This window comes from Zingiber officinale, chromosome 9B (assembly GCF_018446385.1).
Source record: "Zingiber officinale cultivar Zhangliang chromosome 9B, Zo_v1.1, whole genome shotgun sequence".
NCBI classification, from domain to species: domain Eukaryota; kingdom Viridiplantae; phylum Streptophyta; class Magnoliopsida; order Zingiberales; family Zingiberaceae; genus Zingiber; species Zingiber officinale.
This window is the reverse complement of record NC_056003.1, coordinates 115,657,580-115,669,943: the sequence shown is the minus strand read 5'-3', so window position 1 is coordinate 115,669,943 and position 12,364 is coordinate 115,657,580. Positions and strand designations below refer to the sequence as shown.

At 39.3% G+C, this 12,364-nt stretch overlaps 1 protein-coding gene across 2 annotated transcripts; it reads left to right on the top strand.

The window, feature by feature from the left end:
- The first annotated feature begins 946 nt into the window (after window positions 1-946).
- LOC122025242 (transcription factor DIVARICATA-like) lies at window positions 947-2,455 on the top strand. 2 transcript variants are annotated; one of them, XM_042584009.1, is made up of 3 exons: window positions 947-1,329; window positions 1,438-1,883; window positions 1,972-2,455. In XM_042584009.1, the coding sequence occupies exons 2-3, from the start codon at window positions 1,480-1,482 to the stop codon at window positions 2,342-2,344; spliced, it is 777 nt and encodes a 258-aa protein (XP_042439943.1). In that variant the 5' UTR covers window positions 947-1,329; window positions 1,438-1,479; the 3' UTR covers window positions 2,345-2,455. The 2 variants fall into 2 exon arrangements, with proteins under 2 accessions (XP_042439943.1, XP_042439942.1); XM_042584008.1 differs by having other exon boundaries at window positions 1,025-1,883.
- Window positions 2,456-12,364: the final 9,909 nt, after the last annotated feature.

Here is a 12,364-nt window from a genome sequence, read left to right as displayed (position 1 = left end):
TGGCCAACAAGATTTACTCAAAATGTTAGGTGGATACTCAGAGCACCATGGTTCGTTCAATCTTCAATTGTGACATGCGCAGACACCTACTTTGGAGGAAAAGACGAGAGATTCATAGTTCGAGTACTCGGTTTGGGATTTGGGGATCTCTATAGTCATGTATAAATTGTGGAGATCAATTGTCGGCTAACACTATGAATGCTTCCCAATATATTCGATGGACAAATCTGGGGGAGGACTGCTCACTTTTAGTATTAATTGGGTCTCTAATGTGGAACCGATTAATTGGGTCTCTAATGTGGTAAAAGGTGAAATCGCTCGCCCCCAACGCCCCTGACCCAAGGTTATCACGAGGGAGGTAAATCACAGCATCCTGAGCGAGCATGTGACAGGTGGGGACGTGGGGTGAGTTGCACAGGGACCGAGGATTTATGTCCCGACTACCCTGAGTTTCGACCCTGCGACTTCATGTGACAAGCCTCCCACCTGCTTTAATGGGGTGAGAGAAATGTTCATTAATGGAAAGAGAAGTGAGGGAAATTAAATATTTATATATTTTTTATTTGGGAGAGATGAATGTTAATTAAATTAATCTGTTTGAAAGGAAAGAGAGCTAAATATATAAAGTTATAAAAATATTTTTATTTTTTAAATTAGAAGTTACACATTTATTTGATTAGAAATTAATATTTTAAAATAGAAATAAGATTGAAGTAAAGAAAAAATTAATTCCCTTCATCTTTCCTACTCTAAATACTAAATTTGTTGGTCTCGTTATTTTGATGATTAATAAAATTTTTTTTATGTGATAGATCAATCATCCAAGGCTAGTGAATAAAATTAACTGAATTTATCATTTAAATTCGGTTACAAGAAAATCTTACTTTTTCACGGGCAAGCTCATCAATCTCTATGTTTATTTTCAGAATTTCAGTTCCTTGCCTCTTTTCAAACAAGTTCAAAGTTTCCCCTTCCCACCCTTCCCTCACCACTCCCAAACAGACACTGGATTCCCCTGTTCTCAAGGTGTAAGTCTCTTTCAATGCCCTGCACGATTCAATCTTTTACTGCTTCAGATCAAGAACACAACAATGAAATCGACAAATAGGCTTGTTTGATTGTTCGAGGACCAGAAGTGATTGGCTGGTTTTAGCGAAGAAAAGACAAGAACAATTAGGTCAGATCATTATTGTGCTTGTTGATTTTGATATGCGCCAATGGCAGTGGCGATGGAAGAGTAAGCTTTAAGTTTCGCCTCTTGGCCTGTGTTCTTCCTCGATCGCTGAGCGGCCGGATCGAAAGCGATGGATTGGTAGATCCACCACAAAGGTCGAATCTTTCGCCTTTGCCTTTTTTTTCATCGCTTTCGATCATCATTCTTCTACTTGTTCATCGAATCGCTCGTTTCCGATTGAATTGTCGTTGTGATTTGAGAAGGCATCGCATCGAGTTGGGATTTTGCGGTAGGGTTTTTGGGAGATGATGGCCAGAAGGTGGGCGGATGTGCTTCCGAATTGGTTGGTCGGTGAGGATGGTGATGGTAGGAACGGGAAGTGGACGCCGGAGGAGAACAAGCTGTTCGAGGACGCCCTGGCTGAGTTCGACGCCGACGTGCCCGACCGGTGGGAAAAGGTGGCGGCTTTGATCCCCGGGAAGACGATCGGCGACGTGGTCAGCCATTACCGGGAGTTGGTCGACGACGTGAGCGACATCGAGGCCGGCCGCTTCCCCTGCCCTCTCTTCTCCGGCGCCGCTTCTTCGTCTTTTACCTTGAACTGGGAGAGGCATTATGAACCCTACTTCGTCGCCGGCAAGCGATCCGGTGGCAGAGGATCCGATCAGGAGAGGAAGAAAGGAGTTCCCTGGACTGAACAGGAGCACAGGCAAGGGTCTTCAATTTTGGTGCTCACAATGTGTTTGTATCAACGCCTCAACCAACCTTCAATGTAAATCTCTATGTGAATTCTTTAGGTTGTTTTTGCTTGGCCTAAAGAAGTATGGCAAAGGCGATTGGAGAAACATATCGCGCAATTTCGTCGTCACCAGGACCCCTACACAAGTGGCCAGCCACGCGCAAAAGTACTTCATCCGGCTCAACTCCGGCAGCAAAGACAAGAAGAGGTCGAGCATACACGACATCACTACCGTGGACTTGCCCGATAACACTAGGCCTCCCTCACCATCATCTCAGCCATCTACTACTATCACCACACCGACTTTGTCGAGCCAATTCTCTACCGTTGTCGATTCAGATCAGCTCGGTGAAGTAGCAAGTCATCCATCGAGCAATCAGTTGGTGCAGACTCAGTTCAGAACACAACCTCAGAGTTCAAAGACTGAATGAAATCTGAACTTCCAAAGGCTGATGAGAATGCACATTCAACTTCTACATCTCGTCTTGTCGCCGAAGATTATACTTCTACATCGAGCAACACTGTCTTGGTGAATATGGCTACTATGGATTGGTGGTTTTCTTTGTGTTCTATGAACACATCTTGTTTATTTGCTGATGGAAGAGCCTGCGAAGAATCAAAGTCTGGTGAAATCTGGTTGAGAGTCAAACCATTGACCAAGTTATTGTCTTTGGATTCTCTCCTCTATGTATCATCCCTTTCAGTTCATTGATGGAAGAATGCATTCATCTTTCAGAATATTTCAGAACAATTAGAATGATTTGGATTGATCATGAGCTGTCGATTGTATGGCAGCAACATGCTTTAATGGCGATTTGATAAATGGAAGTGAAGTGATGGCCAAATCCAGCTCATTGATCATTGTAGTTGAGAATTGAGATTATCATTCAATGTTGGGCAAAAATATTCTAAATCATGAAAACAAAGTGAAGCGAATTGAACGCCCCTTTTGATTTTTTTTTTCCCTACACTCCAATATTCAATTCTCTCTTCAATATTGATTCCATTATTATCTCTCGGCTAAATCTCCTGTTTAGATTCTGAACCGGTTGGACGTGCTATAATAATTATAAAATTGTAGCTAATACACATGTTGTAACAACTATGATTTTATAACTGCTACAATGTGAATATTAGATGATTAAGTTGAATCTATATTATAACAACTATAATTTATAGTTATTTCAATGTGAATATTAGATGAGTAGGTTGAATTTACATTATAGTAACTATGAAAACGTAATTACTACAATATGAATATTTTTGAATAGATTAAAGATTAAGTATATATTATAATAACTATTACAATACACTTGGCTCAGGATTTAGACATGAGATAATATTACCAACAACACTGAATAATAGTGGAGGGGCAATTGGATAAAACCCCCGTGATTTAGGGAAAAAGGACTTCCTTTTAACTTTTGCCCTTCAATGTTCTTCATTCATTTCCACATCTTCCATTAAATCTCGTCTCAGTAAGTTATTGACATTTGCTATTGCTCGAATAAGTAATTTATCATATATGTGCCAATCATGTTGCTCATGAGTATGCGCCGATTAAAAGATGAATTAAAATAATAATGAATTTTTTCCTTTATCTCCTTTCTCTGTAAATTTGCTATTGCATTGTATGTCTAAAATACCATTGGAATCGAAATAGTATAGTTCTATCAAATATTACAATTTTAAGACGGTTTGAGATTTTGAACTTTGCTATGGACATCTATTAGTGCATTTGATTCCGTTTCTCATATGTAAGCTCACTTAATTTAATCTAAATCAAACTTAAATGAATTGAGTATTCATCTATTTTGCATAAACAATGAATGTTCATTGGTAAATTACTGAACTAGTAGTTTGAGTTTTGTATTACCTAAATTGCATAGGTAACAAGATATCCATTTTGCCCTCTCTTCATTAGTTTCGATTGTCAAATTGATTGTTATAGTATAGCAATTGATTCAGTATAGTATGTTTCTGTGATAATTTTTTTTAATCAATTGTTATAATGTAATAATTGATTAATTTTTGTAATAAAAAAATAATTAAAAAAAATTTTATAATAAAAAATTCACTGCTCTCGATATAGTACATTGAATTGATATTTGAGGGTATAGATATAAATAGGAGAACTACATGAACACATAGAGTATCATTCCATATCATTCCGAGCTCTCTAGGTCTATTAGTTGATTTTGATTGGCTGATAGACATAAAAATCTCGGAATGATAGAACAAGATCATATGTATTTGTTTAATTCTCTTGATTATATCTATATCCTCAAACATTACTTTCATATGCCATATTGAGACTAGTAATTTTTTAAATACAAATAAGATTTTTTAATTAATTGCTACACTATAGCAATCAATTAAAGTTACTCTTCATGGTTACAGAGACATACCGAATTGATTCCTACACTATAACAATCAATTGAAAAAAATTTGATTTTTGTTTAAAAAATTGTTGCTCTTAATACGGTGTATTGAATTAATGTTTGAGGATGTGGATATAATAAAAAAAACTAGATGGCCATATAGAATCTTATTGTTGGGAATATAATCAAAGTTTCATGTTGGATAGACGTGGAAAAGATCATGAATTTAAAAGGATAAAAATATCTCCATTTGTATAAGACCTTTTAGGTAAAGCCTAAAAATAAAATCGCGAGGGCATATATCCAAAGTGGATAATATCAAACTATTGTAGAGATATGTGAATTCTTTTGGACACAACAAATGGTATCAGAGGCATGATTCAGACCGAATGTCATGTGGGGTGACCTTGAATGAAGTTGAGGGGAGGTTCGGAGCAGGTCAAAAGTGACAGGATGCTTACGAAGAGGCCTGGAACAGGTCAAAAGTGATAAGATGTTTGAGGGGAGGCCCGAACCATGAAAGTAATGATGATCCTTCATAGAGAAGATTATTCAGAATACAATCAAAGTCCTACATTGGAAAGACATGAAAAAGATTATAAGTTTAAAAGGATGAAGATATCTTGTATAAAGCCTTTAGGGTAAAGTCCAAAAGAAAAAGCATGAGGGTTTAAGCCCAAAGTGGACAATGTCATATTATTGTGGAGATATATAAATTCTTTTGAATACAACACTTGCTTCATGTTATTTTGAACTCTATAGGTTCATCAGCCGGTTTATCTATTTTGGCTAAAATCGACTGATGGACCTCGAGAGTTTGAAGTTATATGAAACAAGGTCTTATGTATTTGTATTGTTCTCTTGATTATATATATACTTTAAAATATTAATTTGATATTGTTACGATCGTAGCCGATCGGCTAAAGGAGGAGGGGAGATAGCCCCTGCACAAATTAAACAAAAAAAAAATGAACCTTTCTCGGATTTACAGCTTAATTAAAAGAACACTTGCATAAGTAAGAATAAAGAATAAACTAAAAAGAAAGAGACACCGAGATTTTACTTGGTTACAATCGGGAAGGTTGTTAATCTAAGAAAATTAAAGTGCCCTAATTTCTCCTTTAGACGGAGAATCCTCTTACACCATTCAAAGCTCACAAAATAAAGCTAAACAAGAATTAGGAAGTGCACAAGTGTTGTTTCAGACTCTTCAGTTGTTCTCAGTTTCTAGGAGCAGGGCTGCTTATATAGCCCTACTCGGGGCGCCTGGAAGGGTTCCAGGCGCCTGGAATGTGATAGAAATATATCCCCAACGCAACGTTTAAATGCCATGTTGAATTGGATAAAAATCGGGTTCCGGGCGCACGGAGTCTGAGCGCCCTTGACTGTCCAGTCGCCCCGACCAGGTCCGGGCACCTCGACCACCAGAAGTCAGCCTTTTGCTGACTTTTGGTCCGATCCTCCTTTTTCGGTTCCGCTCGCCTCGGTCCGGGTTTTTCGCTCCGGCTCCGCTCGCTTGGGTGATTTTGGCCATCCGGAATAGGGCTCACCCGTACCCAACTTCCGGCCTTCTCAAGCAAGCTTCCGCTCGAGCTTCTCATCCCTCAGAAATGTTGCGCGCCTCCTTTCGTCCGCCCATGTACTCTTCCGCAACACCTCATCCCTCAGATGCACCGAGCCCGTTAGCTCTCTCCCGTGTCGTCCTTCTCACTAGCTATGTATTTTGCTTGACGCCCTGCGCTCCTAAGTTTCTACACACTTAGACACAGGGTTAAACACAACAGGACCTAACCTAACTTGGTTGATCACATCAAAACTACCTTGGGGTACCAACAATCTCCCCCTTTTTGATGTGAGCAACCCAAGTTAAGTTATGGTAAACCAACATAAAGTAAAAGTAATAAATTTTACAATAAAGTGCGAAACATAAAAGAATTTAAGCTACCTCCCTCTAAACTTAATCTTTCCTTCTCACCCTTTGATCGGATTAAAAAATGAGGTACCTCAAAAGTTTAAGTTTTTTAACAAAAACTCTGAATAGTTAAAAAGCTTTAAAATTAAATTTTGGTAAAGTAAAATTTTTTTATATTAAAAAACTTGTAAGATAGATAAATTTTAAAAACTTTAAGTTTTGTTAAATTTTCTAAGTTAAAAAAATGTCTAAGTAACTTTTTAAAGTATTATTTAATCACAATAAAATGCTTTATGTGACGAGGCACTAAACCTTCTTGGTTATTGGAGTAACAATCACTTTCTAGATAAAGCCTCTTAAGGAAATCAAACATTTAATCTACTCTCTGAAAGCCCTAAGTTCAATTTAAACTTAATTTATACAGGTTTTTGTTTTTAACCCAATATAGGTTCCTACTGTTGGGGTTGCAAGGTTGCAAACATAGTCCCATATTGAAAACACATGGGAAAGATCATGAGTTTATAAGAGAAAAAGATATCTCCATTGGCATGAGACCTTTTGGGGAGAGCCCAAGAGCAAAGCCATGAGGGTCTAGGCCCAAAGTGGACAATATCATGCTATTGTGGAGATATCTAAATTCTTTTCGATCCTACAATTGGTATCAGAGCCCGGACTGCCAGAAGGTTTAACCACCGACTATGCACAAGAGCTATGGTCTGATTGAACCATGTGAGTACAATATTGACCTCGAACAAAGAAAGTAGGGGCTCCTATATTCGGATCAAGAGGACCAGACACCAGGCAGGAAGTCCTAGTTGCGGCTAGGCAAGGAAGTCCTAGTTGCGGCTAGGCAAGGAAGTCCTAGTAGGTCGGGTGGACCGAGGGGCAGGAAGACCTGGTGGGTCGAGGATCGGATGTGGGAAGCCTATGGTCCTTTGTTTGAGGGGGGGATTGTTGGGGTTGCAAGGTTGCAAACATAGTCCCATATTGAAAACACATGGGAAAGATCATGGGTTTATAAGAGAAAAAGATATCTCCATTGGCATGAGGCCTTTTGGGGAGAGCCCAAGAGCAAAGCCATGAGGGTCTAGGCCCAAAATGCTAAATTAGTCCATTATAATTTTGGGTTTTAACATTTAACTATTTAAGCATGCTCATTTTGTCAAGTCTTCTACTTGTATTTTTAATTTATTATTTTCTAATTTTAATTTATCAAAATCTTCTACTGAACAAGATTTTTCTAAAATCAATTTTAATTCATTGTTTTCTTTTTCCAACATTCAACAATTTTTTGATAGTAATTTAACAAACTTGAATAAATTTTCGAGAGGAAGAGATCGTATCTGACTTACTTTGTCGATCCCGTTATCCGTAGCTCCCCCTGAACTGCTGCTTTCTTCCGATGTAGCTCCTCCTTTATCGATGCTCTCGATACTCATTTCGGACGAGTCTGTTTCTTGTTTATCGTCTTGATGGCTTGCCATTAATGCAAGTTCAGATAAAGACTCATCTCTGATTCCCGGGCTTCTTGTTCTTGCCCTTGTCCTTGTTCTTTAATTTAAGGCAGTTGTGTTTAACATGTCATTCTTCATTGCAGTGGTAGCATCTGATTTTTCTTCTCTTTCTACCCTGCATATGGTTAGATTTTCTATATTTAAATAACTTTTTAAATTGATTTACCATCATCGCCGTTTCCTCATCGTCAAGAGAGGATTCTAAATTTAGTTCAACCATCTTCGCCTTGAGGGAAATATTATGCTTCGGATACTTCTTCAAATCTACACATCTCGTTTCATGGACTTCAAATGTTAAAAATATTTCTTCTAAGGTGACAGCTTCTAAATCTTTAGATATATAGTAAGCATCTACTAATGATGCCCACTCGGTAGTTCTAGGAAATGCATGAAGCGTGTACCTTAGCAAATCTTGATTATTTACCTTTTCTCCAAGATTTGTGAGTTTGGTGATTAGTTCCTTCATTCTTGAGTGAAGATGTGCAATGATTTCTTCTGCTTCTAATTTTATATTACTCAGTTGGTTCCTTAGCAGATCCCGTCTCGCGAGCTTAGCTTCTGACGTCCCTTCGTGTAGCTCAAGGAACTTCTCCCAAAGCTCCTTTGCTAAGTTGTAGGGCCCGATCAGGTTGACTTCTTGTGGCAGTAGGACGCTTAACAGATGGAACTCTACTTTGCTGTTTGCCACGAAGTCAGCCTGCTCCTTCTTCGTCTACTGGTATTCTTCCTTATCTTCAGGTGCTACAAAACCGAATTTCATTATTAAAAGCAATTCAAAATCGATTTCAAAGACTACCTCCATTTTCTTTTTCCAGCTAGCGAATTCCCCCTCGAACTTCGGTGGGTGGATGCTCGATTCAGCCATCTCTTGTGCTTTGTTCGGCGATTAGTCCTCCTGAAGCGAACCCATTATGATACCACTTGTTAGGACCGTTGGCGGCCGGCTAGGGGGTGGATGAATAACCCCTGCACAAATTAAATAAAAAAAACCTTTCTCGGATTTACAGCTTGATTAAAAGAACACTTGCATAAGTAAGAATAAAGAAGAAACCAAAAAGAAAGAGGCACCTAGATTTTACTTGGTTACAATCGGGGAGGTTGTTAATCCAAGGAAGTTAAAGCGCACTAATTTCTCCTTTAGGCGGAGAAGCCTCTTACAACATTCAAAGCTCACAAAATAAAGCTAAATAAGAACTAGAAAGTGTACAAGTGTTGTTTCAGACTTTTCAGTTGTTCTCAGTTTCTAGGAACATGGCTGCTTATATAACCCTGCTCGGGGCGCCTGGAAGAGTTCCAGGCATCTAGAATGGGATAGAAATCTATCCCCAATGCAACATTTAAATGCCACGTTGAACTGGATAAAAATCGGGTTCTGAGCGCCCCGACCACCAGAAGTTAGCCGAATGTCGATGGTCGTAAACGGGTAGGCGGATGCAGAATTAGGGGTTGAGGAGGACAGATAGAAACCGATCCAATAAGATACGCATCAAACAGGGTTATTTAAAGCCCAAAACCCAAAGCCCAGCTCTCCATGAACCATCGGTCCAACTGTATGAACCTTTTCTCCCAACCTTCCACCACCAGCTCTACGCCTTCCTCACCGCCGCCGGAGCCTCGAAGCGGCCGCACCCACGCTCCCCGTTACCTGTTCGACGAAATGGCTGAGAGGAACGTTGCTCACCCGCCTTGAGTTGGACGCGGGGATGGAGAAGGACGCAGGTTTTTGTCGCAAACTTCATGCTTTTTTTTTGGTTGGGTTATGAGTATCAGAGTATGACTCGTGTGTATGAGGCGGTGGCTCTCGGAACGGCAACATCCATGCTGCCCGATAGCTGTTCGACGGAACGCCTGATAGGTATGGTCCCGACCTAATTTATGAATTTGATGGCTTACTTTTGATCTGTCATGAAAACAATCATAATATTTTCCATTACTAGTTTTGTCTTGATTGAATCGAGCTAGTTCTACTTAAGGTATTCATCAATCCTCAAAGAAGAACTCATGTCTTAAGGTATGTTAAGTATGGCACCAAAGTAGGATAACTGTGGACTTCCTTTCTTATTAGATTCATCACGCTTCTTAGAAGCACTCATATTGAAAGGCATGTAAGCGTGACACCAAAAGTAGGATGGTTTCTAACTTCCTATAGCCTCTAGTTGAGAAGCGGCTCATCTTTTAAGCAATGAAAGTTAAGTATGCTATCAAAGGTAGGATGATTATTGACTTACTATCTAATTACTGCCCCCACACACGAGTTCGGTGTTGTGGTAACACACTTAGAGGAATGATAAGAGGACCAGGGCTTGAATTCCAAATGGGACGAATATCTTAGAGGTCGACTTCTGAGTGTGCATAAGTTATACTCTAGATTTACCCAATAGGTGAACTAGGGAGAAAAGCTGTTTACCTTCAGGATTAGTCGGGCGAAGCCTAGACACGTAGATTATCCAAAAAAGGAGGATATGACATATTAAGCAAGGTACCAAAAGAAGATGATGGTGTTGTGGTAAACCACTTAGATGAATGGTAAGAGGACCAGGGTTTGAATCCCAAATGGGACAAATATCTAGGGGGGAGGTTGTCTACCTCCAGGATTAGTAGGGCGAAGCCTAGACACGTAGATTACCCAAAAAAGGAGGATAGAACATGCTAAGGAAGGTACCAAAAGAAGAGGATGATGTTGCGGTAAAACACTCAGAGGAATGATAAGAGGACTAAGGTTCGAATCCCAAATGGTACAAGAATCCTAGAGGTTGGCTTTTGAGTGTGCATAAGCTATACTTTGGATTTACTCGGTAGGTGAACGGGGGAAGACTGTCTACCTCCAAGATTAATCGGGCCAAGCCTAGACACGTAGCTTACCCAAAAAAAGGAGGATGTTTACTAACTTACTATCTCATTATTAGGGCTATCAAACACTTATGTCATAGAACATGTTAAGCAAGGTACCAAAAAAAGATGATGGTTTCGAACTTTTTTTTTTAATATTATTTGTCAAATAGTTATAATTTCCAGTTGTAAGCATGGGCTATAATCATATCACTCCTGGAAGTATTCAGATACATGCATTCTTTAGTTGGTGCATTTAGTGTGATTGATCATACCTTTTTTCTGAAGAGTGGAAGGCTTCTTTTCTTATCACAACTTTAGAACATGAGAACATGGCTAAAGGGTTATGAACCTGAAATCATCTCTTATTTCCTTTTGTTTAGGGGGGTTTTCACTTCTTGATGTGTAAGTGAGTCTAATTGCTAGATATCCAATGAGGTCAGAATCCATGGCTGAAACATGAAAAACACTGAGAGTTGGCTTTGTTGCCTGAAATAGATATTATCCTAATTTGATTCTTCCATGATGGACTTGGTAAAAGTAAACTTTTGAGTGTAATAAGATTCATCGAAATCAGGAATCCCTCATTTCATTTTGTCATATTTAGTACTGGATTTTATGGTGATGGCTATTCTACATTTTGAAGGCACTAGATTTGATTTTGATTGCACAATAAATTCTAATAAGCTTGTCTCATTCAGTGGTATATGGGACACTTATAACCTCAACACTAGGAGTGTCAAACAAGTAGATCATCCATCCTAAATATAATCCACTAAAGATTGGATTGCGTTGTGCCATGCCCGACCAAGCTTCGGGTCGGGATGGTTCAGTACAATCCGTTTGGAGCCGTATTAGACCGAGCGCGACATAGAAAGTTCATGGGGCCCCTCCAGCGGGCCCATGCCATACTCGATAACGGCTGGTTGACATATCTACTCAACCCACAGACGAATGGTGTAGGTAGCTCTGACTATGCTTCATCCCTTTTAGTTTACACAGCTCTGACCAAGCTGTGCCTCGTCAATGAATATCGTTCTGTACATTTACCTTCCTCATGCATTGCATTTCCTTGTATTCTGTCACTGTACCGATCTAATATTGCTCGATTCGTATGTGAACAAAACAACGTGTTTTTGTTTTCAATTCTTTTGTTTCGTATCGTTGTCTTGTGCTGTGAGAAAAATCTCCTTGACCCACCTCTTTGTGGTTCAAATTTTTCCTGCAGCATAAACTGGCTCCCACATGTTGATGTTTAGAGAAGACTCCATGCTTTGTTTTGATGCAACCGAAATGCAGACCTCATAAGGTACTTTTTTTCCCCCTTCTTTTTTTCTCATGTATCGACTTATCTTTGAAAGGACTGTGGTTGTAGATTGTGTGCCATGTGTTTGCGACTCAATGAAAGGCCATGTCATTTTAGATTTGTTAGTCTAACTTACCGTGATTCGTTAGGGACTCCGGGCAACTTGCCCCTCAATTTGGGATCATACCCCAAACCCAAATTACTACAAGAAGATCAAATTTGTGCCCCTCAATTTGGGATCATACCCCAAACCCAAGTTACTACAAGAAGATCAAATTTGATTAAGGTTGATCGAGTTAGTCTTACAATTTGACCTAAAGTGTTTAGGGGTTTGATTAGATTTGTCCAAATTTCTGCCGACCTTGGATGGGCTCCCTTGATTTTGTCTACTAAGTGGAGATGTGTTGAGACTCATCCTCCATCTTTTTCTTGTGCAATTACTAGTTGATGCTTTGAAAAAACGAAGTTTAAAAAGACTTTGAAAGAATGTGTCCCTTCCACCTTTTACA

Bases quoted from the DNA above. Each gene is read 5' to 3' on its own strand.
- LOC122025242 (XM_042584009.1), top strand. From the start codon at position 1,480: ATGATGGCCAGAAGGTGGGCGGATGTGCTTCCGAATTGGTTGGTCGGT. The intron at 1,884-1,971 runs GCAAGGGTCTTC...TGAATTCTTTAG, and splicing joins TGGACTGAACAGGAGCACAG to GTTGTTTTTGCTTGGCCTAA.